We start from the raw sequence: 24,024 nt of genomic DNA, 5'->3' as shown, positions 1-24,024 counted from the left end.
TGACCAGCGGCGGAGGCGCAAAATCGTTGAACGCTGGTAGTTCCCATCTGGGTTCGAACCAAGGCGAACGGGCTGGCTGCATAGGCGTTTCTCTTGGTTTTACCCATGTGTAACGAGTTTACGAGCCAGTCTCTCTTGGAAAGTCCTCCACGAAAGCATCCTTAGGCAGATAGCCCTCGAGTGCTTTGCCTTAAACAAAGAAATCAAACCAGAAATGAAAAAGAAGCAAACCGTAAGTTAGCGTGTTTAATTGATACTTCCATGGGTTAATCTTTAAATTATGGTAACTTGGCGATTTTTTGGCGAAAATTTGGCGACCAACCCTGCTACAGCAACCTGCTAGTTTTTTTGGACGCCATTTTGTTTTCACGAAGTATTGGCATGTTTTTTTTTACTCAACATTTTTTCTAACAATCTGCTATAGCCGAATTACGCTTATACTAGAACTTTTATGGAACAAAAGTGCTTAATCATGACGAAGATTAGGTGCGAAACTGGGACAAAGTGCAGAATAGCAAACTGCTTGCTGCGTTTTTAAGAATTGCACATACACGGTATTCATGTACACGTCGACCTATTTTCACTTAAAAAAACATCCCAGAATGGCACAAAAATGGCATTGCGCACACTCTTGACTTTATCCATGTTCACTGCTAAAGTCCTAGCTAGTAACCTTTATCGCCTTACCAAAATGTCGCCAAACTACCTATTACCATATTCTAAAGATTAGCCCTTCCATGTTTTGTTTCCTGAGCTGTTTCCCCAAACCATTCTTTGGGAATTTTTCTTCTTAAAACATGAGAATTTGCAAATACATTTTGATGCAACACTGGATAGTTGAATCAACGCATAATATGGAATTCGACGATTTTACTCTAGTAGAAGCAATCGAACACTTCATGCAGCTTCGTTGTAGTAGTATCCGGCTTGAATAAAGAATAGTGCGCAATGTAATTTGTATTTTTCAGATAAGCGTATTTGTATGACTCGGTTGTTCTGAAAACAAGTCTTATTTGGACATCAGTTGTCTATAACTTTCCCAAGTTAAGATTTTGCTTAAACTTGAATTTACTTGCTGAAACTTAAAGATGTAGAACAGCTGTGTCGTACAAGTCTAGTTAAATCCCAAACACGCCGCGTCGCACAAATCTTCACATGTGTTATTAGTAGTCACTTATTGGAGTTTTAGTCAATAGAAGTCTTATTAGGCCCATATCACACGGCGTTTGTTTCACACGAACAACTGTTTCGGACAATTTTTCTGCCTGGTTTACCATTGAAAGAAAGATTCCTTTCCAAAAAAATTGCAGGTTGTTCGTTTTTAACCAATCAGCTATCAGCTTCGAATGCTATCACCTTGTTTGTAATGGGGAACCAGTTTGCCCTGCGTTAAACCCAAATCCGTGTTGATTGGCTGTTGTGACAAAGCAGAAAAATTGTTCCAAACAGTTGTTCTTCCGAAACAAACCGACGTGTGATAGCAGCCTTAGAGCTTCTAGACAAGTAGTCTATGCAAGTCGTATTTGGACATAAATTCTGTATGACTCTTTTCCAAGTTGCTGTTTATGCAAATAAACGGAAACTGATGCTTCTTTTGTATCTCTTAGGTTTTTCAGTGAGTTCTCGAAATAAAAGCTTCACGACGAATCTACCGCCATAATTAATCTGGTTTATTTTGAAAATATTTTTCACAGTATTTGTTTTCATACTAAACTCGAAAGTTTCATACTGAACTCGAAAGTTTCTAGCCAAGTAAACTTTTCGAGGCAGTTCTTCAGTTACCCAAACAGTTTCAGGTAACCTCAGCACGTAAGCTTTGTAACGCAACTGCAGGTTCATTATCGCCAAACGAGTTGTTAGTGTTTCCTGATAATTTAACCGAAATATACGTGTTGTGCAGTTACTGAATCTTTGTACTTCGCGTGTTGTTGCTAGGCATACTTAATCACTGTCACTAACTACGCCAATTTGTTTCTTATTGAACTCGGAATCGGCTAACAGAATAAAATCTCTTAAAGGCTTAACAATCATTTTTCGACGGATGAGGGAGGTTAACTTATTTAATGCGTAGACTTCGGTTAAAAATTCCTTCGTACAATTACATTTTGGAATTATTGACAGTTTGACCTTGCCTTCAGTACTACTAGTATGCTTAGAAGCTAAAACCGGTACTATTCGGTTTTGAGGGCCGTAAAAAATCGTCAAACTATTGTTGATGCCAGTGCTGCCAAAAATAATTGCGGCAACCCTAATGCAAGAAAGGAAGTATAATAGTAACTATCTAAAGATTCATGCTTTAATTTAGATGAAAAGTTAATTTCACATAATACATTTTTATTATTATAATTTATATAAAAAAGGCTAAACGTGACTGAATGGACTTTCTATAATGAATGATGCCTTTTCTATGAAAACATTCTCGGGCAGAATCGCCCACTTATTTGTTTGCCACTTTTTACAAGGGTAAAAACGATTAGATTTTTGTCAATTTTATTTTACTTTTTAAGTGAAAATAGGTCGATGTGTACATAGATAAAGTCAAGGGTGTGAGCAGTGCCATTTTTGTGCAATTTTTTTTTTAAGTGAAAATAGGTCGACGTGTACATGGATACCGAGTATGTGCAATTCTTAAAAACGCGTCAAGCAGTGGGTGATTCTGCACTTTACTCAAAATTCAATTGCAGACTTTTCGTCACGGGTAATTCCCAAATTGTTAAATCTATAGGATATCAAAAAAAGGAAAAATTAAACTAGTATTTCAATGGCGTCTTAAGAAATATAGCACTATATAAACTTGCGCAATCTGAAATCAGTGCGTACGCTAGATTTGGCACGTTGTTAAATGACCGCGTTTGCTAGATTTGGCGCTTTTGCGCATACATTTTCGCTGCAGTTTTTTTACGGTTCTCAAAACGGAGAATAGTACCCTAAAACCTTGGCAAGACCCACCAGCGGCCGAGCGGTAAAAGCCGCTGGACACTGGTAGTTCGTTCCGGGGTTCGAGTCCCGGCGAACGGGCTGGCTGCATGGGCGTTTTCGTGGTTTTCCCCATGTGTAACGTGGATACGAGCCAGTTTCCCTTAAAATGACCTCCACGGGGCATCCCTCCCTTTCCGTGTAGTGCCTAAGGGCGGAGCACGTAATAAATAAAAAAAAAAAAAAAATCTGAAATGTTTCAGATTTTAAATTACGTCCAAAGGGGCGTTTTTTAACATTTTGTGTGTTACCTTTCTTTATTAAATATCATGTTCCTCGCACTTAAACCATAAGATCCAGTGCAACAGCAATATCGCAAAATAGTTTTAAAACGAGCATATCTTTAGAATTTCTGATACAGAGACTCACGCGCTGGAGATAAAAATGTTTTTTCTGCACAACGTTGCCATTGCTCGCTTTGAAATCCTTGAGTTTGTTAATCAAAAATTCGTCAAAGTTTTAAAAAATAGGAAATCGATCATAAAACAAATTTCAAATTTCAAATTTGGTCTTCCACATGCTGATATTCGTTGGAGGATTACGTTATTCAAAATTCGATGACTCTATGTACCGTTGTTTTATCACAATACGAGAAATATACATACATTTATGCAGATTTTTCATTATTTAATTTCTTCAAATATAATGCAGGACTCTAACATTTTGTGGCAACAGTTTGAAAAGTGAACCGACATTTATGAGTCCGACGCAAAATGCCAAAACGAAACTAATAGTCCTTCGGGATTCAAATCCTTTTGGACTAAAAAAAACCTTGGGAAGAAAACCGGCTATTGCTTCTTATGGTAACCTTTGTACATGAGACTTCGAAATGAAAATGTATTTGTTACCGCTGTCTAGAAGAACAGAGTAACTACGCTGTTTACAGAACGAATCAAGTACTGGAATGATGCAGTATTACTTTTTGATTTGTTCTAGCAGGAAAATATGTCACATTAAAATTTAAATCACTGAAATTTGAGATCGTAGTTGAATCCTCTTTAGCTAAATTTTAGTAAAAAAAAAAGTGTTTTTATGAAGCAATGCATTGTTTCTATGGGAAAATATATTGTCATCATATTGTTTAGATCAGGGGTTCTCAACCGGTGGTACGCGTACCACTGATGGTACGCAAAAAAAAAAAAATAGGTGGTACACAAAGTAGCAAGATATTTTTAACTATTAATTCAAAAATTAAACCCCAACATCCTGATTGAGTTTTTTGTCTAACACTCGTAAATTTATGCGATCTGAGTTTTGTTCAAGAATGGTGGTGGTAGCAGTACTTTATAGTGGTGGTACTAAATATTTTCAACTTTTGTTTAGATGATACGTGTTAGTCAAATTTCTGATTTAGACGGCAAATATTACACTTAAATTTAGAAAAACTACCACCAACACAATGATAGTTATTAAGGCTATTCTTTAACATTCGTACAAACATTACGTTTTTTCACTGTATTGTTTCTTGGCGTTACTTTGCCTTAGTAACAAATTAAGTTTTTTCATTATTGTTTCTTGGCGTTACTTTTTAATTCTTAAAATTTTATACGCTTGTTGAAGAAATGGATATTATTACAGTAATAATTTATTTCTGTACATTGGTATGAAGCATTTTTAATTCCGGTGCTCATTATACTTAAAAAGAAATTTAGAAATGCTTTGACCTTTCCCAACAGTTTCTTTAGAAAGTCCTCCACGAAAGGGCAGTCCTTAGGCAGATAGCCTCGTGTGCTTTGCCATAATTAAATACACCAACCCAACAGTTTCTTTTCGTTTGAAAATTGCAAACTTTGAATGAAGCGCATCTATTACCCCAAATTTCCAAAAAACTATCAAAAGCAGGAAAGTCATTATTAGCTACTGGGCCCACCTGCGGCCGAGCGTTAAAGACGCTGAACACTGGTAGTTCGGTCCGAGGTTCGAATCCCGCGAACGGGCTGGCTGCATGGGCGTTTTCGTCGTTTTCCCCATGTGTAACGTGTATACGAGCCAGTTTGCCTTAGAAAGTCCACCACGAAGGCATCCCTCCCCTTAGGCAGATAGCCCTCGAGGCTTTGCCATAATCACACACACACAAACACACACTCTTATTTAATCTCTACATATAATAAAAGAAAGAGTCTGTGTCTTTCGTTCGTGCTCCGCGTAAGCTAAATAGACCCAGGGCTACGATATTTGGTATATAGGTGCTTCTAGATAAAAGCCAGTGCACCTCGAAGCGATTTTTTCAAAATTCGAATCAGATTTTTGTTTATTTTTATCTTTTCGATTTTATCGCATCATTTTGAATAATTTCATTCATTTGGAAATGAGGTTTTGGCAACAGTTTTTAATTCAGCTCTACACTGGACTGCTGACTGTCGAAAATCAACACTGTTGCCACTTGAAAAAATGAAGGCGATCATTCGGTGCAGTTTTCAAATTGAATGTTTTTCTTGGATACTGGACGTTTGTCGAGAGAAGGCAACGGGAAGTTGGTTAATTTATTTATTAGGATAATTAATATTTGTATTAAGGAATATTGCTTATTTCATTGTAATTTTCTTATATGTAATACTTTTTATTTCTTATGAAGTTGTTCTGCAGAGTAAAATTCTGCGCAGTTTTTTAATTTAACGTTTCGTGTTCCCTTCAGGCATTTTTCCGGTACATTTAAAAACCAGACGGAGGCTGGCCTTGTAACTCCTAGTATTGAACAAAAATTCGAATAAATAAAATATTTTGTTTTCAATTAATCAGATTGCAAAATCGTTTGTGATTAGCAATTCAGGGATTTGATGGAAAATTAGGAAACATGCTATTGGCTTTTTTGTCGTCTATTGGAACTATCAGTATTGCGCAGAAATGGGATAGACAACCAGAATAAAAAAAACTAAGAAAATGGCGTTAGCAAATAACTTAATAGCAAGCACAGAGTAAATGCTTTCCTTTCATTGTATTATTTTCGCACAGTATTTTATGCTGACAAGTAAGTTCTTCAATTTGAAAACTTTCGCGCTGAAGAGAACCAAGTTCTTCAGCGCGAAAACTTTCAGGCAATTAACTTCAATTGTATTATTTCTTGCGGTAAACGCTATTCTCACAAATCCCTTTTGAATGTATTGCAGGTCTGATATCTTGTTTACAGCATTATAAAAAGGCATAAATATGCATCTCGTTTTAAGGGGACTCGTACACCTTAAAACCCATATGATCTTCGAATTTGTGACTGTTACAAAAATTGGGATAACTTATTTATTTTAAAAGCAATTACTTCCAACTTTTTACAGCTGACTACATAATAGCTGCTTTCTGTAATAGTAGTCAGAAAGTTTGTGTTGCCACAAATATTTTTATTATTTAATCCGCTTTATGACAATATTATTCGTCATGTTTCCAACTTGCGCGCACAGTTTAAAACATTCTGTTGCATAATTTAATTTCATATTTAATATATAGCTTTTTATAACATTTGGAAACTACTGTGAGCCAAAAAGTTCAAGAATTTCATGTTAAATATTTCTTTTATTTGGAGTTGAGTTTATGAAATATATTTTATTAAAAAGTGTTTTCGTGCATAAAATTTTTTAATATCAAAATACTCATCAGATTTTTAGTTCAGTTAAAAAATAGTGCCCATGTAAAGAATTCCATTAAATTTCAAGTATCTACCATTGGCCATTTTTAAAACATCATACGCGCAAGGTGGAAATATGGCGAAAAGTTTTATCGCAAAGCGGAGTAAATTATAAAAATATTTGTGGCAACGCAAACTTTCTGGTTACTAGTTTCCAAAGCAGCTATATTATGTAGTCAGCTGTAAAAAGTTGGAAGTAATTGCTTTTCAAATAAATAAAAATATACCAATTCGTTCAACAGTCGCATATTCGAAGATCATATGGGGTTTAAGGTGTATGAGCCCCCTTAATCTTCTAACCTAAATAAGGCTTAAAGTAAGTTTTACAGTGATGATTACACGTTATCTGAAATAGCATAAAATCATTGTTACATTTTTAGATAATTCTATTTCGACGTGAATAGACGAAAAATAGTGAATAGATCAGAAACTCCGTTGTGAAAATGGCATTTTGTAATCGTTTATAATTTTAAAAAATATTTCTCTAATGTGTTATTGTTTCTTCATTTTTAGTTACTCCTCAGACAGCTGCAAAGAACTCTGGTGAGTATAAGAAATTTTGCATTTAAAAATTTGTCACTTTCCAATGTATACTGAATTTGTCACAAGTTTTGGAAAATTTTCTGATTTTAAAGATCATTAACTATTTTAGTAGTACTTCGCAATAATTATGTACAATACTCGCATTTTGTCAAATAAAATTACGCACTGTTTTTTAATAAATTTGCAAGACGCGTTGAAATTAAAACTGATATGTGTTAAAATTGAGAAAGTTTCCTTTATTTTCATTCTTTTTAAGCTATTGTCCGAGTTTATATAACATTATTTTAACGAATTTAGTTAAAACTCAATAGCAATACTGAAATACACATTCATAAAAAAAATCAATGATTTTAAAAAGAATTTTTATTTCTCGAAATTGGCTGAACTAAATAAACTGTTAATAAAATTAATTTCAGCTAGTCAAAGAATCAGCAATGATTCAAAGTATCTACAAGTCAAAGTTTGATTTTTAAAGAAAATACTTGCTACATTTTATTACTATAACTATTAACTATTTAAATAACTATTAAACTATTTAAAGAAAATTAAACTAATAAAACTATTTAAGAAAACTAATGAAACTATTTAAAGAAAATACTTGCTAAATTAGGTGCTACTTTGGTAGACGGTTGCACGTATTTTTAGCGATTTACGTTGGCCGAATTGTTGGCGCGATTTTTACAAACGTCAGCCATCTTGAAAAACGCTGTTTTTACGCATAGTAAAGTATTCGAAACTTAAAAATAAATAAATAAATATCGTTAAAAGTAATGGATTAATTTTTTGTTGAAAATGTCGTTTTTTAAGATGGCAGGCAAGTGTAAATAAATACATTTACTATGAGTATAAAATACTAAAGTAAGGTTATTATTACTTTCATATAGCAAAGAAGAGAATAAAAACACCGTTATAAAAACATTGGGCCAACGTTTAATTAGATTAAAATATTACTGAAATTGAATATCGAATTAAAAACCATCCTACCAACATTTAAAAGAATTAGAATATTATTAAATTCAAATACTTTAAAATACGTTATATAGAATATAATTAACATTAAAACATATGGACAATAATTATCTCAGCAATATCTGAAAATAGTGTATTAATTTTTTTAACAAAAATTGAAGTATACAATTATAAAATAAAAGAAAAATATGTACTTACATTTTTTTGAGTGTTTAACCTGTTGTTTACTGATAAGTACCACAATAAAAAATCAGAATCATAATTTAGATAACATCTTTGAAGGAATTCGAAGATATAAATTAAATTTTAAAACGGCGCGGAAATGCACAAATTGTCAGTAACCAATCGGGGAGCTGATTACAGCTCGTTAATGCACAAATATTCTATAACCAATCAGAGAGCTCATTACATCACGGTTAGAATTGAAATTATTTAAAAATTCATACATAATAAAATCATTTTTTAAAAAAATGCAAAATTAAATTGTATTTTAATATTTAAGAGCCATAAATGTTTAAAACATTAGATTAAATTTACACATATTAAAACGAATTACTTTTAAAGTAAGGTGACGTCATTGATTACATCATCCACAACATAAAATTTCATAAAATATGATAAACAATAAAATTTTTATTTCAAATAAAAATGCAAAATTAAATTGATTTTTAATATTTAAAAGCCATAAATAATATTTTAAACACGGAATTTATGCACAATAAAACGCATTATTAGTACAAAGGGATTTGAATCCCGAAGGATTATTAGTTTCGTTTTGGCATTTTGCGTCGGACTCATAAATGTCGGTTCACTTTTCAAACTGTTGCCACAAAATGTTAGAGTCCTGCATTATATTTGAAGAAATTAAATAATGAAAAATCTGCATAAATGTATGTATATTTCTCGTATTGTGATAAAACAACGGTACATAGTCATCGAATTTTGAATAACGTAATCCTCCAACGAATATGAGCATGTGGAAGACCAAATTTGAAATTTAAAATTTGTTTTATGATCGATTTCCTATTTTTTAAAACTTTGACGAATTTTTGATTAACAAACTCAAGGATTTCAAAGCGAGCAATGGCAACGTTGTGCAGAAAAAACATTTTTATCTCCAGCGCGTGAGTCTCTGTATCGGAAATTCTAAAGATATGCTCGTTTTAAAACTATTTTGCGATATTGCTGTTGCACTGGATCTTATGGTTTAAGTGCGAGGAACATGATATTTAATAAAGAAAGGTAACACACAAAATGTTAAAAAACGCCCCTTTGGACGTAATTTAAAATCTGAAACATTTCAGATTTTTTTTTTTTTTTTTTTTTTAAATAAAATGACAACAAAGTATCGGTTACCATAAATAACTTATCCAGCAATGGGTTTACCGTAAGTTGTATTACTCGCCAAAGGAAAATCGCCAAAAAATTGCCAAAATCCGTGCAACCAAAGTAGCACCCTAAATTATTTTAAGTATGAATATCAAATGAGAAAAAATGAGGTAATTGTTTAATGCAGCTCCTCTTCTTCTGCATAAATTGTTCCATCGAATAAAGTAGACGAATTTCACTATAGACCGTATAAAATGGCATCAGCATTTTAGACATTTTCCAATGGAACGATAGATAAACAAACCCGAAGAGAACTTAGCGTTGATATTTTGTGCTTGGTTAAATAACTGGAAAAGAAAAATTTTGGGTAACGGTGGGGAAAGTTTGCGATAAAAGCATTATGCAGAAAATAGTAGTGGCTGAGAAGGTTGCCTTTAGAGTGTTTCATGAACGTTGAAAAAAATCGAATTTTTAACTGGCACAAGGAATAGAACAACGGAGCTAAAAATTCTTGAAGGATCATTCAACGGTGCGTGGACTTTATAATTACCACATTATTTCTTATGTTGTGAATCTAACCTCGCTTTTTACTATTTTAATCTACTCCGTCAGAACATGTAAATGAAATAGGAGCAAACATTTAAGATAAATGACTAGCAACTTCATGCCGCTATAGTTAAACTCCTCATTTCCATTAGTATTCGTAGAATTACGGAGCCAAGTTATTCGGCTTTAAAAATCAAACTTTGACTTGTAGAATACTTTGAACCATTGTTGACTCTTTGACCAGCTGCGAAAAGCTGAAATTAATTTTATTGACAGTTTATTTGAACTTCAGTTCCAGGTTACAAAACAAATGCTTTACGTTGCAGTATTTATTTAGTATTCTAGAACTGAAAAGTAAAGACGATACCAGACTTTGTCTAATTCTACAAAGAGACCCTTTTAGAGTAAGCTATACAGTGTAACGTTTTTGAAGCAGTATTTAACGAAATAGTGGATGAGATTCTTAGTAAAACATAAATTTTATTCTCACTTCACGGAGATAGATAATCTCTACATATAATAAAAAGAGTCTGTGTGCCTTTCGTTCGTGCTGCGCGTAAGCTAATAAACCCGGGGGGGGGGGCTACAAAATTTGGTATACAGATGCATCTAGACAAGAGCCAGTGCACCTCGAAGCGATTTTTTTCAAAGTTCGAATCGGATTTTTTTATTTTATCTTTTCGATTTTATCTCATCATTTTAAATGGTTTCCTTCTTTTAGAACTGTGGTTTCGGCAACAGTTTTTCATTCAGACTGTTGAAAATACGAGGTAAACTGATGCTTTTTTCCTTTTGATTTTTGAGGCCCACAAGCGGCCGAACGGTAAAGTCGCTGAACAATGGTAGTTCGGTCCGAGGTTCGAATCCCGCTAACGGGCTGGCTGCATGGGCGTTTTCGTGGTTTTTCCACGTGTAACGTGTGTACGAGCCAGTTTCCCTTAGAAAGTCCTCCACGAAAGCATCCTTAGGCAGATAGCCCTAGTGTGCTTTGTCGTAATTAAGGGGACTCATACACCTTAAAACCCATAAGATCTTCGAATATGTGACTGTTGCAAGAATCGGGATAACTTATTTATTTTAAAATCAATTACTTTCAACTTTTTACAGCTGACTACATAATATGGCTGCTTTCTGAAATAGCCATCAGAAAGTTTGTGTTGCCACAAATATTTTTATAATTTAATGCGCTTTCTGACAAAATCTTTCATCATGTTTCCACCTTGCGCGCACAGTTTAAAACATTCTGTTGCATAATTTAGTTCCATATTTAATATATAACTTTAATAACATTTGGAAACTACTGTAAATCAAAAATTCTAAGAATTTCATGTTAAATTTTTATTTTATTTGGAGCTGAGTTTATAAAATGTATTTTATTAAAGATATTCTGTAATATTTTCGTGCCTAAAATTTTCTAATATTAAAATATTTATCAGATTTTTGGTTCAGTTAGAAAATAGTGCCCATACAAAGAATTCCATCCAATTTCAAGTATGTACCGTTAGCCATTTTTAAAATATTATGCGCGCAAAGTGGAAACGCAACGAAAAATTTTGTCACAAATGGGATTAAATAACAAAAATATTTGTGGCAACACAAACTTTTTGATTACTAATTTCCAAAGCAGCTATACTATGTAGTCAGCTGTAAAAAGTTGGGAGTAATTGCTTTTAAAATAAATAAAATATTCCAATTCTGGCAACAGTCACATATTCGAAGAGCATAAGGGGTTTAAGGTGTATGAGCCCCCTTAAATAAACCAAACCAAACCTTTTGGACAGGCAACACGCACATCGCAATCTTCTTAGTCTGACGCGCATGTGTCTCACAAGGCACAACAGAAAGAATTTTTTTCCCTCTCTCTCTTTATTAGCTAATGGCAAAGATGTTTGTATATTTTGAATTATGTCATCCATAAAGCACAATTTTGATAGGTTATTGCTTTCTGGTGGTAGTTTCATTTTTTTAGAAATGTGGTTTTGTAACAGTTTTCCATTCATTGCTTTGGATACCGGACTGCTGTTTTCTCTTGAAAATATGATATTTATTGCTTATTTCATTGTCATTTTTTATATTATGTTCTAATTATATATAATTTTAATTATATAAAAGGTTTTGCATGACTTTTAAGGAAACAATGTTCTCATCTTCCTATATACCATTTGAATTCTTAAGACTTAGCAGCGGGAAGTTAGTTAATTTATTTATTAGCATAACTAATATTTGTATTGCTTATTTCATTGTATTTTGTTATATGTAATACTTTTTTAATTTGTCGGTATTTTTAATGAAGTTGTTCTGCAGAGTAAAATTCTGCGCAGTTTTAAATTTAACGTTTGGTTTTCCATTTAGGCATTTTTCCGGTACATTTAAAAGCCGGACGAGGCTAGCCGCGTAGCTGCTAGTTTAAAATAAAATTCTATCCATCACAGCATCACACTCCACCTTTTTATTACAATTTCATTATCTAAAGAAACTTTTAACTCACGTACAAAATGGTAAACTTTCAGAATAACATTTTTAAAGATTTTCTGACGTTGCTCAGCAACACTTGCACGATACAAATATGGCGTTGCCTTTCCAGTGTCAAAGGCGATAAATACATATAATTGTTAAAATTAAATAGGAAAATATTACAACCGGTATTAACCTTATGAAGAAAACAGGCTCAGCATGTGCATCTTTTGAAAATACTGTGATGCTTCTTTGGCGATATGAAGCAATTCCAGTGATGGAACACAGCAATAACTTTTATTTAACACTCAAAAAGGCGACATACAAACAAGAAGAGAAAACATATTCTAACATTTAAAAATAAATTACATTCTTCGTGCGAGAGTCGCAAGTGGCACTCGAGTCTGGTTTCAAATATTGCCATTCACAAATACCTTAATGTTGATCTATTTAAATTATTTAAACTACAAGATTTTAATATTATTCAAAGCTGTTACAACCTCTTCCCCAACGGAGAGACTTTTTCTGAAGGTAAAAGTTCTGTAAAATTCGACAGTTTAATAAGCTGAGCTTGCTCATTTGCTTAAAGAGAAAAGGTAACTTCTCTAATAAGTTTCCAAACTTCAGGCCAAAATTTTTAAGTTTTGAACAAATATTTTTACACCACATTTAAATAGGAAGAAAATGGACAGTGTTCAAATTAGTCTTCCTTTTTTTTTTTTTTTTTTTTTTTTTTTTGGACGGTGCCTAGATCTCTTCCATGTTGGATCAGTTCCTCGGCTATAATTCACAACAAAGCCTTTCCTTAGTTCATTTGTGCCTTTCGGATAATATTCAATTTTCTTTTGTTTTCGATAGTTTTCTTCGTCTATTAGTAGCGGCTTTGATATTAAATCGAAAAAATATAATTCTCAATATTAATTTCTTTATTGTTTTTCAAATTTTCGTGAAAATCTTCCACGTTTAATTCCGGTGATTTAACTTCTTCAAATACATCTCTGGATGCTTTATTTTCTTTCTTCAGCGGTTCCAAGATCTGCTCTTCAGCTATTTTTCTCTTCCTTTGAGCTCTAGTAGAAACGGCATTAAAATGGTATCACTAAGTTTACGTTCAAGTGATAAACTAATAAAATAAGGCAGTTTAGTGTTAACAGGAAGTAATAACCTGGTATCACTAATATTACGTTCAGTGATGAACTAATAAAATAAGTCAATTCAATATTAACAGGAATTGATAACTTGGTATCACTAATATTATGTTCAGTGATGAACTAATAAAATAAGGCAATTCAATATCAACAGGAAGTTACGTTCAGTGATGAACTAATAAAATAAGACAATTTAATATCAATAGGAAGTAATAATATGGTATCACTAATATTATGTTCAGTGATGAACTAGTAAAATAAAAATACTACGATTATTCGATCTCGGTCGGTGCCTCCAAAATAATTATGACTGTGATGCTTCTTTGGCGATATGAAGCAACTCCAATGATGGAACACAGCAATAACTTTTATTTAACACTCAAAAAGGCGACATACAAACAAGAAGAGAAAACATATTCTAACATTTAAAAATAAATTACATTCTTCGTGAGAGAGTCGCACGTGGCACTAGAGTGTGGTTTCAAATATTGCCATTCACAAATACCTTAATGTTGATCTATTTAAATTATTTAAACTACAAGATTTTAATATTATTTAAAGCTGTTACAATACGTTATTTGGTACTTTTCCGTTTCGCCGGCGCAAGCGATAAACTCGCCAAAAATGGTACAACCGATGCCAAACGGAATATCCTCGCTGATAAACTTTCACGCCACATTTCCAACACAAGTCGCTGCTATTTCTTATCAGATTGATCGTTTCTTTCAATATTGGCATGCAACTACATAGAATTTTTAAATTATAATATTGAAATAATTCTTGAATTTAAACTCGTATTCCATAGTAAGATTTAACTTGAAATTAATGTAGGTAATTACTCGGAGAATCAGATTATGTAGCGCAAAAACAACGCGGGACGGCTTCTACGACAGTGGATCTTTGGTGGAGTTTGTTGTGAAACAAACGAATGTTTCCTCTGAAAAACTGGAAGAGGTTTGCTTTGGTTTATTTAATTATGGCAAAGCACACTAGGGCTATCTGCCTAATGGGAGGGATGCCTTCGCGGAGGACTTTCTAAGGGAAACTTGACTCATACACGTTACACATGGGGAAAACCACGAAACCGCCCATGCAGCCAGCCCGTTCGCGGGATTCGAACCCCGGACCGAACTACCAGTGTTCAGCGACTTTACCGCTCGGCCGCTGGTGGGCCAAAACTGGAAGAGGAAAGTTTCGAACATTTCAATACAATTTTGCCGATCCGGAAACTGGAACGCACACACAAAAAATAAAATGTCGATGGGCGGAATAAGAAACACAGAGAAACGGCACGTCATCATCTGGATAGTTACATCGCCGAATTTATGTGGCGAAAGGACACATAAGACCCATTTGAAAAAAGTTTTAAACGATATTAAAATATTTACGCCTTCAAAATAAAAAAAAAAATTATTGGAATTAACATTTGTTAATATTTTTATCTGTATACTGTGTGTTGTCGCCAATAAAGTCTGCTTGGCGAGATTTTCGCCGGCGAAACGGAAAAATACCCAAGATAGAAAACACAGCCAAGAAAGGAAAACCGTTTCAATTCTCACACACAAACTAAAAACTTGTATAGCAATATACGGTTATCACCATCTTTAGGTTTCAAGTAATGGTTTCAATTTTCTCTGCGAACGCTCAATCACCTAATAAGCAGTTAGTGTAAGCTATTACATGCGAGCTTTCAACGCTTGTTCAATTTACCGAAAACCTTTTTTTTTTCATCCGCAAAAACAGCTAAAATTCCGCTGTCAATATATAGCAGACCTGGCAAAATTGCGGCTTGCCGAGCAGCATACGGTTATCCGACATCTTAACTGTGGCTCGCAAGCTACTTGCAATTCTTCGACATCTGAAATACGACTTGTTTTGAAGAAATATAGTTTAATTTTTTAATATAAATGGAATTTTAAATATATATTAGGCAATACCACGTTTCTTTATTAATTGCGAATTTAATTTGACATTATGTATGTAAAAATTTGATAGATATCAAACTGATTCCTGGCTTATAGTCAGAGCAACAAATGCGTAAAATTACAAATAATTCCATTTCTGGTAATTACTTTTTGAGCAGGTAATTTTCATCGGAATACACTAATACGAAATTGGTCTAAAACGCAATGCTAATATTTTTATTTAAGTATTCTCCCTAATAATTTTACTTTAATTTTACATCAGGCAGTATTTGCTTACATTCCTATGTGATACCATTGATCACAATTGCTGTGATCCACTGGAAGATTTGCTATTCCTTGTAGGGGGTATTACTTTTATTTAGCTCTTGAATGGTGTAAGTAACTGCTTAAGAAACCTGTTTCCCCTTGCCAATTCATATAGAGCTTATTTAATTTGTGGAAGAATTTTACGAGAACTTTATTTTTGGTGGAATGAACCGTCACCCTTTTACTCCGTTAGGAGACGTCTCACTTTTCTAAGGAACTCTTTCAAAATTAATTTTCTCTCTAAGCAAGTCGGGCAATTTTATGAAGTTGCTTCACAGATTTTGCAACCATTCTCAATAATATGCTTAACATTTTTCCCACATGAAACTCAATCTTCGGTAATAATTCCTTGGTAATCTTGGGCAGAGATAATTTATTTCACCAATGGTTGTGGATGCTGAAATATTTGGTGTCGTGGGAAGAATCACTTGTTTGACTACAATTTATATTTTAGTCAAAATATTTAATTCACATTTTATCAAATATTGTTATTCCAGATAGAGACCTTTCACCATAATCATCAAATCGTCATATCAATAACGTTTGCATCAAGCAATTGGGAATCAGTCTTTTCGATCCATCAGAAACGTCTCTCTCTCTACTCCGCAGTTTGTCAAAATCGGAATATTAATATTGGTGAAATCTCTTTAGCTTGTGATAGTTTCTCGTATTTTTCCATTTCTTTTTTATCACCTTCTTTCTTTAAACCTTGCACTACGTTAAACCTAATGCAGTTTTCTGCATAAGGTTTGAGTTAAAGGCAGTTTGCTGCCCGGCATATATAAAATTTTTCAGCCCTTAGTACTGCGGTGTAGTAATGGGACATAACTTTTCTGAACATGAAACAGTAGATATATTTATTCATGTTAATCATATATTCATTAATTTACTTCAACAGTTTCTTTATATTGTTACGAAATGTCAAGGCTCGGTAAGATAGCTTCCCCCTAAAGCAGGTTTAGGGTTGCCATAAAATGGAAAAGAATTCAGGGTTGCCAAATTTGGCGACAAAATTGGCGATATGCTATGGACGGATTCAGAACCTTCTGGAACGAATTCTTACTGGTTTAGCGCAGAATGCTCTCAAACACAAGCCAGAAGCTATACAAACCCCGCTGGTACTTGGACAGTTAGTTAGTCAGTCCGTGCGGAGTCTATCGAGTTGACAGTCGGTCAGCGAGTGCCGAGTGGGTCGTCAAGTGCACCTAAAGAGTCTGTTAGTGCATCGTAGAGAGAGTGTGTTCAGCTCCGGGAACGACGGAACGGAGGAGTCGGGAGCTGTACTCTAGGGTATTGTCGAATGTATCGCCAGTTGGAAAGTCTCGAGAGTACGTGGAGTTCCGAGAACGACCGAGCAGAGTCGGGAGCTGTAATCCGGTGCTTTGCCATGATAATCTGTTAACCTGAAGGCTGTGTCGCTGATTGTGTCAGCGTGTTTAAAGTAGTTCTTCTACGACTGTAAACGTTTTATTGGAGCTGTGTTGGCCAATAAAGTGCGTTCAGATACTTAAGTAGTGTCGCCGTTATTTGCTCCAAATCCGAGAACCCGTAACGAACGTACTAAAGGAAGAAATAACGTAACAACTGGTGTAAAAAAAAAACGCAACAATTTTCAAAACTCGTCTTATTATTTTTGAAACTATATAAATTTGGACTTGGCGGCTTTCGAACGTTCATAAAATCTATCATGAGGCTCTCCTATCGTATTGAGCTTTGGCCATCCCTGATATATAGCGTACACTGTAACTTCATCTGAGCGAGAAGGAAACGGAAATTCTTCACATCTCTAAAGGCTAAATGTGAAGGGTGGTCGTAAATTCACCGGTATATAGGAACCCGTAACGAACTACGCGTCAACCCAGTCAAAACGAAGTTTCAGTTATTTGAAGGTATGAGTTCGAGATTCTGATAGTTTTAAAAAAGCGCAACTCTCACAGTTGCGGTTACAGTGAAGAAATTCCGAAATTTTCGTTTAGCAGCACCCACTTTTTTCCTGCGCAAAGCGCACTGGAAAAGCATATGAAAACTGTTGGCCTAAAATATTTGCAAAGGGCCAATGCCAGCGCGAGAGGACAAGAAACTATTTTATCGGAATTGGTAAGTTTTCAATATGCACAAGATAGTCATCTCCCATAACTTTCCCGTTTCGTGTCCACCGGTCTTACTTCGATGGATTTCTGGCTCTGGGGTTATCTGAAATTTAATGTGTACACATCAAATCCACGAGTTTTTTTTTTTTTTTTTTTTTTTTTTTTTTTTTTTTTTTTTTTTCAGAATTGAAGGATGTCATAAAACGCGACATTGTACAGATTCTTTCTGCACTGTTACTGTCGTCATTGTTGTCAACAATTTCTCGTATGCAACGCGTTATCGTCTGAGAAGTTAGCCAGGTTGAAAACCTGTAATTACTATAAAATTGTTTACGCTCTCCTCTTTTGTGTTGTTATTGGCCCTTAATGCTCTTCTTTGCAGGTGTTTCATGCTACCCATTTGCCTCGTGCGTGTATCGCCCCAAAGGCATGTATGGGTTTTCAGTGAGCTGATAAATTTGTATAGGGTAAAAGAGACCGTGAAAGCTGTCTTGTTTTAAATTATCACAATTTCGAGAGCATACCTTATAATAAAATACGTGAAATTTCATTTCAGTTGGTTGAACGGATAGGCTGCAAGGTGTTCACATATCGGGGATGTTTTGCTGTGACCACCCTGCAGCTTCATATTTCGTATTTTCCCTTATTTCAGAAAGTTTCGTTTACACAAATTTAAATCTGTATTGCAAGTACTCGGTGCCACTCAGGCAATTCTGAAAAATCATCAAATAGTGTTTACAATAGTTTGTAATATTTCAATAATATATGATTGGGTACAATTCCGTTTTGAGGACCGTAAAAAATTGCAGCGAAAATGTATGCGCAAAAAACGCCAAATCTAGCAAATGGACCCATTTAACAGCGAGCCAAATCTAGCGTACGCGCTGATTTCAAATTGCGTAAGTTTAAATAGTTCTATATATCTATATATAGACTCCATTGAAATACTAGTTTAATTATTAAATCCTCTTTTGATATCCTACGGATTTGACAATTTGGGAATTGCCCATGACGAAAAGTCTGCAATAGAATTTTTTCGAAGAAAAGGCATCATTCATTATAGAAAATTATGTTTGAACAACCAACGAGATGAAATTATGCTTTAGCGATAACTCGGTAGCGAAATAGCGATGCAGGAACCCATTCAGTTATATTTAGCCTTTTTTTATATAAATTATAATAATGATCTGAAATAGTTATTTACTCTTATACTTCCATTCAGTTATGTTTAGCCTTTTTTATATATAAATTATAATAATAAAGTATTGTATGAAATTAACCTTTCATCTAAATTAAAACAATTTTAAATAGTTATTTACTATTATACTTCCTTTCTTGCCGCAATTATTTTTGGCAGCACTGGCATCAACAATAGTTTGGCGATTTTTTACGGTCCTCAAAATGGAATAGTACCTATGATTGTTTATAATGTTTACATTCCAAAATATTGTTCTGAAAAATAAAAATATTCTTTACAAAAATATTTTTACGGATTATGTATTTAGATATTTTTATAAAACTGCAATTTAAATTGTCTTTCCGCGTGCCACGCAGCGCGAGACAAATTTTGAGATAAAGCTATGTCGGAAAAGTAAAAATACAGGAGCACGTGCATTTAACTTTTAATAAATAGGTATCTTTTTAATTTGTATAGAAACTGAATAAATGTAATTGAGTACTATGCTAACTGTAACCGTAATTTTGTTCTTTTATTACTTTAAATCCATGTGAAGTGAGATATCCGGATTAGCTTTCTCTTTAGATAACACTTTGCACTGCTTTGTATTTTAACGTTTTTAATAGTTTAAAGTATAACTACTGATTGTACTGCGTGGTATTGTGAACACTTGTACGAATATCTCTGAAGAAAATTTCAACGTTTTGATATATTTCTTTTGATAAGAATACATTTTATCAACCTTTTATCGGACTTGTACATCCAATCTACTACAAACCCCTACGCGCGCAACAATATTGTGAAAATATCTTCAGAAAAATATATTAATTTTTTAAAATATTCAAGTCATTGTTGAACAGGCTTTGAATCTAGATCTTTGACAAATTGCTTTACAAATCATGAAGTATGTTTCTGGTTAAAATGTCATTATCTTTTTTGATAACAGCAATTGAAATTCACTTCATTTCTAGGTTTTGTAATCGGCACAGTGGCATCTCGACCAGACACCATTCAAATAGCATCGTATAAATTCGACTGCAGTTCATTTATCGACCGAGTTATATTTCAAATAGCTTTAAATAATAAATGACGTTTATATTCATTCAACACTGGCAGTTCAAATCTGGATTCAGTTAGTGATTAAAATTTAGCACCCTAATCAGATCTCTTCCCCCCCCAAATATGTAAGAATTTTTATATTTTTAAATACTTTCTTATAAAACAGGGTTTCTTAAACTATAGGTTACCAAAAATTTTAGCAGATTTGATATTGTTACTAAATGTACAGACGCGGTGAGATGGCTTCCCCGCAAAGCAGTTTTAGGGTTGCCATAAAATGGCAAGGGGAAGGAAGGGTTGCCACATTTGACGAGAAATCGCTCGTTTGGCGAAAAAATTGGCGATATACCATGGACGGATGGAGAATCTTCTGCAACGAATTCTTACCGGTTTAACCCAGAATGTTCTCGAATACAAGCCGAAAGCTATATAAACCCTGCTGGTCTGCAGTCAGTTAGTGTGTGCCTCGTCTAGCGAGCTGATAAACAGTCATTGAGCGAGTGTCTCGAAGCCTAGCGCCGAGTTGGTCGTCGAGTCATCGCATGGAGTTGTCTCGAGAGCACGTGGAGCTCCGAGAACGACCAGAGTCGGGAGCTGTACTCTGGTGCTTTGCAGTGAAGCTGTCTCCACCATTGTCTGACAGTGTGAAGGCTGTGTCGCTGAACATGTCAGCGTGTTTATAACAGTTCGACGACTGTAAAACCTGAATTTGGAGCTGTCCTGAGAATATTGGTAAATAAAGTGGGTTTCGATACTTCATCAAGTGTCGTCGTTATTCACTCCAAATCTACGAACGTGAAGGAAGAAAATAACGTAACAATATTTAACATATTATAATTTTACAATTACCAAATATTTTTACACAATGTATCTGAAAATAAAGACAATACAAAGGGAAAAAAAAACTAAAACGTTTCGATGTATTTTTTTAATATAAAAGTTTATTTTCCTCGCTTTGCACGTGACACTGTCATTTCGTCTGTTACTTATTTAAAATTTTCACATTGTTCTATGTCTTAAAATTAGAAATTAAAGTTAGTGACCTAAAAACTGCAATAGTATATTACAGTACAAGTGAAAAAATTGACAGTTTCACTCACGCGTGTGTCGGATTTGCTCAATACTTATGGGGTCTCACAAAAGTTTTGTAAAAATTATGGGAGTCCTGCGGGTCGCCAAAAAAGCTCTGTGATAAAAAGACTGAAAAGAGTTTAAGAAACCCTGTTATAAAAGAAAATATGACTCGCAGGAACCTGACATTAGCAAATCTAAAATGCAATTGCCACATTAGCTGCAGTATAGTTTTAAGATTACATAAAAATTAAAAATATCCTATGGCATGAATTTCAAGTATGTGAACAAATTTTATTCTTTTCCTTATTAGGTGACTGTACTTTTGAAGAAGATTCATGCGGGTGGACAAACGCTCTTCCTATAGACGCTCTTGATGATTTCGATTGGGCAAGGCAGTACAGTTACAGTGTATCGGGACCATCAACTGATCATACGAAAGGTACAAACGAAGGTAAGATGGTATCAGGGAGAGCGTGTGAAAACGTAACTAACAAGAACAAAAAAATATCAGTGCAAAAATTATGTAACAAAATTAATCTTCGAAACCGCGTAAAGGAATGAACTGCCGTTATATTTGCTGCCAGAACAGTCATTCCTGTTAGGTGGTCTCAGTGGCGTAGCTAGGGTGGGGCAATGGAGGACATCTGTCCCCGGGCGCAGCATCCAAGGGGCGCCAAATTGATGTGATGAAATTGCAGAATGAAATGTTTTCCGTTCTTGGTACACAGAAAGGGACTCAAAATCTTCAGTTGTCCCCGGGAGCTGAAAACCCTACCTACGCCTCTGGGTGGACTAGATTCTTAACAGCGAAACCACTGCTAGAATGATGGCCGCCCAGCCCGTATAGTGATTGCGATACCGATGAACCCGAGCTTGAATGCCGAAGAAGGCATAGTTTTTTTGTAAGCGTCTGTACGGCAAGAACCCATCAGCCGCCGATAAACACTGAGGTTGCTAAACTCTAGCAGTTTTGACCTGGGTTTGATTGCAGACGAATGCGGTGCAATCAAACCCAGGTCAAAACTGCTAAAGATGATGATCTTCAATCCTTTTTTCGTGTTTTTGATCATGTGTAACGTGTATATGAGCCACTTTCTGTTAGAAAGTCTCAACGAAGGCATCTTTCTCCTTAGGAAGATGGCCCTAGTGTGCTCTGCAGTAAACTCCATAAAGCAACCTGTGTGGCAAGAGAGCACTCAAGATACAAGGTGAGCACAAAAACAGTCCCCCGTTTCGAAAGACGATAACTTTAATACCGAAAGGACTGTCTTGCCCAAATTTTTAACACATAAAGTCGTAAACTTTTTGGTGGCATTGATTTGAATCACAAACACTCGATGTGTGCGCCACCTGTTAAGCGGGAAACATCGATGCGGTAATTCAGTTCCAACCACATGTTGTGAAGCATATCCGGTATGATGGAATTGACAACAGAACTGATGCTTTCTTGAAGATCATCCAGAGTTGGGGTAGCAATTTCTTCCGAGACAGAATGCCCTTTTCTTTTATCACAAATGCACTCTGTCTCACTAAATGTTTTATGCCTCTTCAAGATGGATTTGTGTGTAGGCGGATCGACATCAAAGTTTCGTTTGACCTCACACTGCGCTCTCACAACACTGCTTGTTTTTGCAAATTGTAACACACACCAGCTTCGTTGCTGCGGGGTGAACGCCATTTTCGATGGCACTGCCCTCTAGCAGTCGAAGTCATGCGTAGCGATTCTGTAAAGAAAAGAAATGAAAAATATTTAACCGAGTTGTGGATATTACATTTATCAACATATCAAAGTAACTGCTAATTTTATGACACCTTGAAATCGGGGACTGTTTTGGTGCTCACCCTGTATACAGTGAGCTGAAACAGGAAAAACTCTCGACAGGTTGTCTGGTAGGGAAGACTCCTAAAAAACCTTCGCATCCTCAGGCGGTTGTCCCTCAAAATTAGGGTTGAATTGCGCAGTTAGTGAGGCAAGACTATACTTGTACGACCAGTGGTAAATTTCTAGTGTCCTTTCCCCTTGTACATCTGCCAGCTAGAGCAACTGAATTTCGATGAATATTAATATAAGTGAATGTATTGTCCAAGTAAATAATTCTAGGCTAAGTAAATATTAATAAACGTATTGTCTAAGTAAATATTGCTAGAAAATTTTCAGAGAATATTTACGCGGAAAAAGCAGTTAGAATTATTATCTAAATAAAGACATTTTATAATTTTATTAAATCGGGGAATAAGACATGACTTATCCCCCGCTTTATAATTAAAATGGTCATAGGATTCTGTAAAAGGAATCGGTACAATGGAATGATTCTTTTCCGCTAGTTTTGAAGCAACCATTAAAAATGTCATTGCACTTCTGCTACAGGCTAAAATTAATTCAGTAAGGTAGTAGATAAGTTATTTTTTAATTTAAAATTTATTTTTTCATTGAGAATTCAATAAAATTAAAAATCAAGAAATGCGAATTGTTTCCAAAACAAATGAAATCAGTTTTATAAGTTTTCTGTATTAATTGTCATTCCTGGCTAAACCATGGAGGTTGGAAGTAAGAGGAGAGGCCCTAACAGGTTTTCCCCGATCCTCTCGTGGAGACTAAAACATTCAGTATAAGGTATTTCTCCCACTTCCCTAGGGTGCCCTCGTGGTGTAACGGTAGCACGCTGGGCCGGTATTCCAGAGGTCCGTGGTTCGATTCCCGGCGAAGGCGGTTGCATATTTTTCCTCTTTTCGACTTCCAATTTACCTAATAACTCTACACAGTAACTTGCATATTAAGGTCAAGAGGATTTGACATCATCGGATGTAAACA

The 24,024-nt window shown here is 34.7% G+C and overlaps 1 protein-coding gene across 5 annotated transcripts in view; it reads left to right on the top strand.

The window, feature by feature from the left end:
* LOC118204559 (MAM and LDL-receptor class A domain-containing protein 1-like) overlaps positions 1–24,024 on the top strand; it is a 149,080-nt gene that overhangs the window by 85,304 nt on the left and 39,752 nt on the right. For 4 of the 5 annotated variants that reach the window (XM_085812244.1, XM_085812240.1, XM_085812241.1 and 1 more), the window contains 2 exons: positions 7,106–7,135; positions 21,523–21,663. In XM_085812244.1, the coding sequence (XP_085668370.1) occupies positions 7,106–7,135; positions 21,523–21,663 (171 nt within the window). The remainder of the gene's footprint in view (positions 1–7,105; positions 7,136–21,522; positions 21,664–24,024) is intronic. The other variant, XM_085812242.1, reaches the window with a different exon arrangement.

The sequence above is a fragment of the Stegodyphus dumicola genome, chromosome 2, assembly GCF_044657685.1.
Source record: "Stegodyphus dumicola isolate Sdum_Otavi_A_Nest chromosome 2, ASM4465768v1".
Classification (NCBI taxonomy): Eukaryota; Metazoa; Arthropoda; class Arachnida; order Araneae; family Eresidae; genus Stegodyphus; species Stegodyphus dumicola.
Note: the sequence above shows the minus strand (reverse complement) of the source record. Positions and strands in the feature narration are given on the sequence as shown.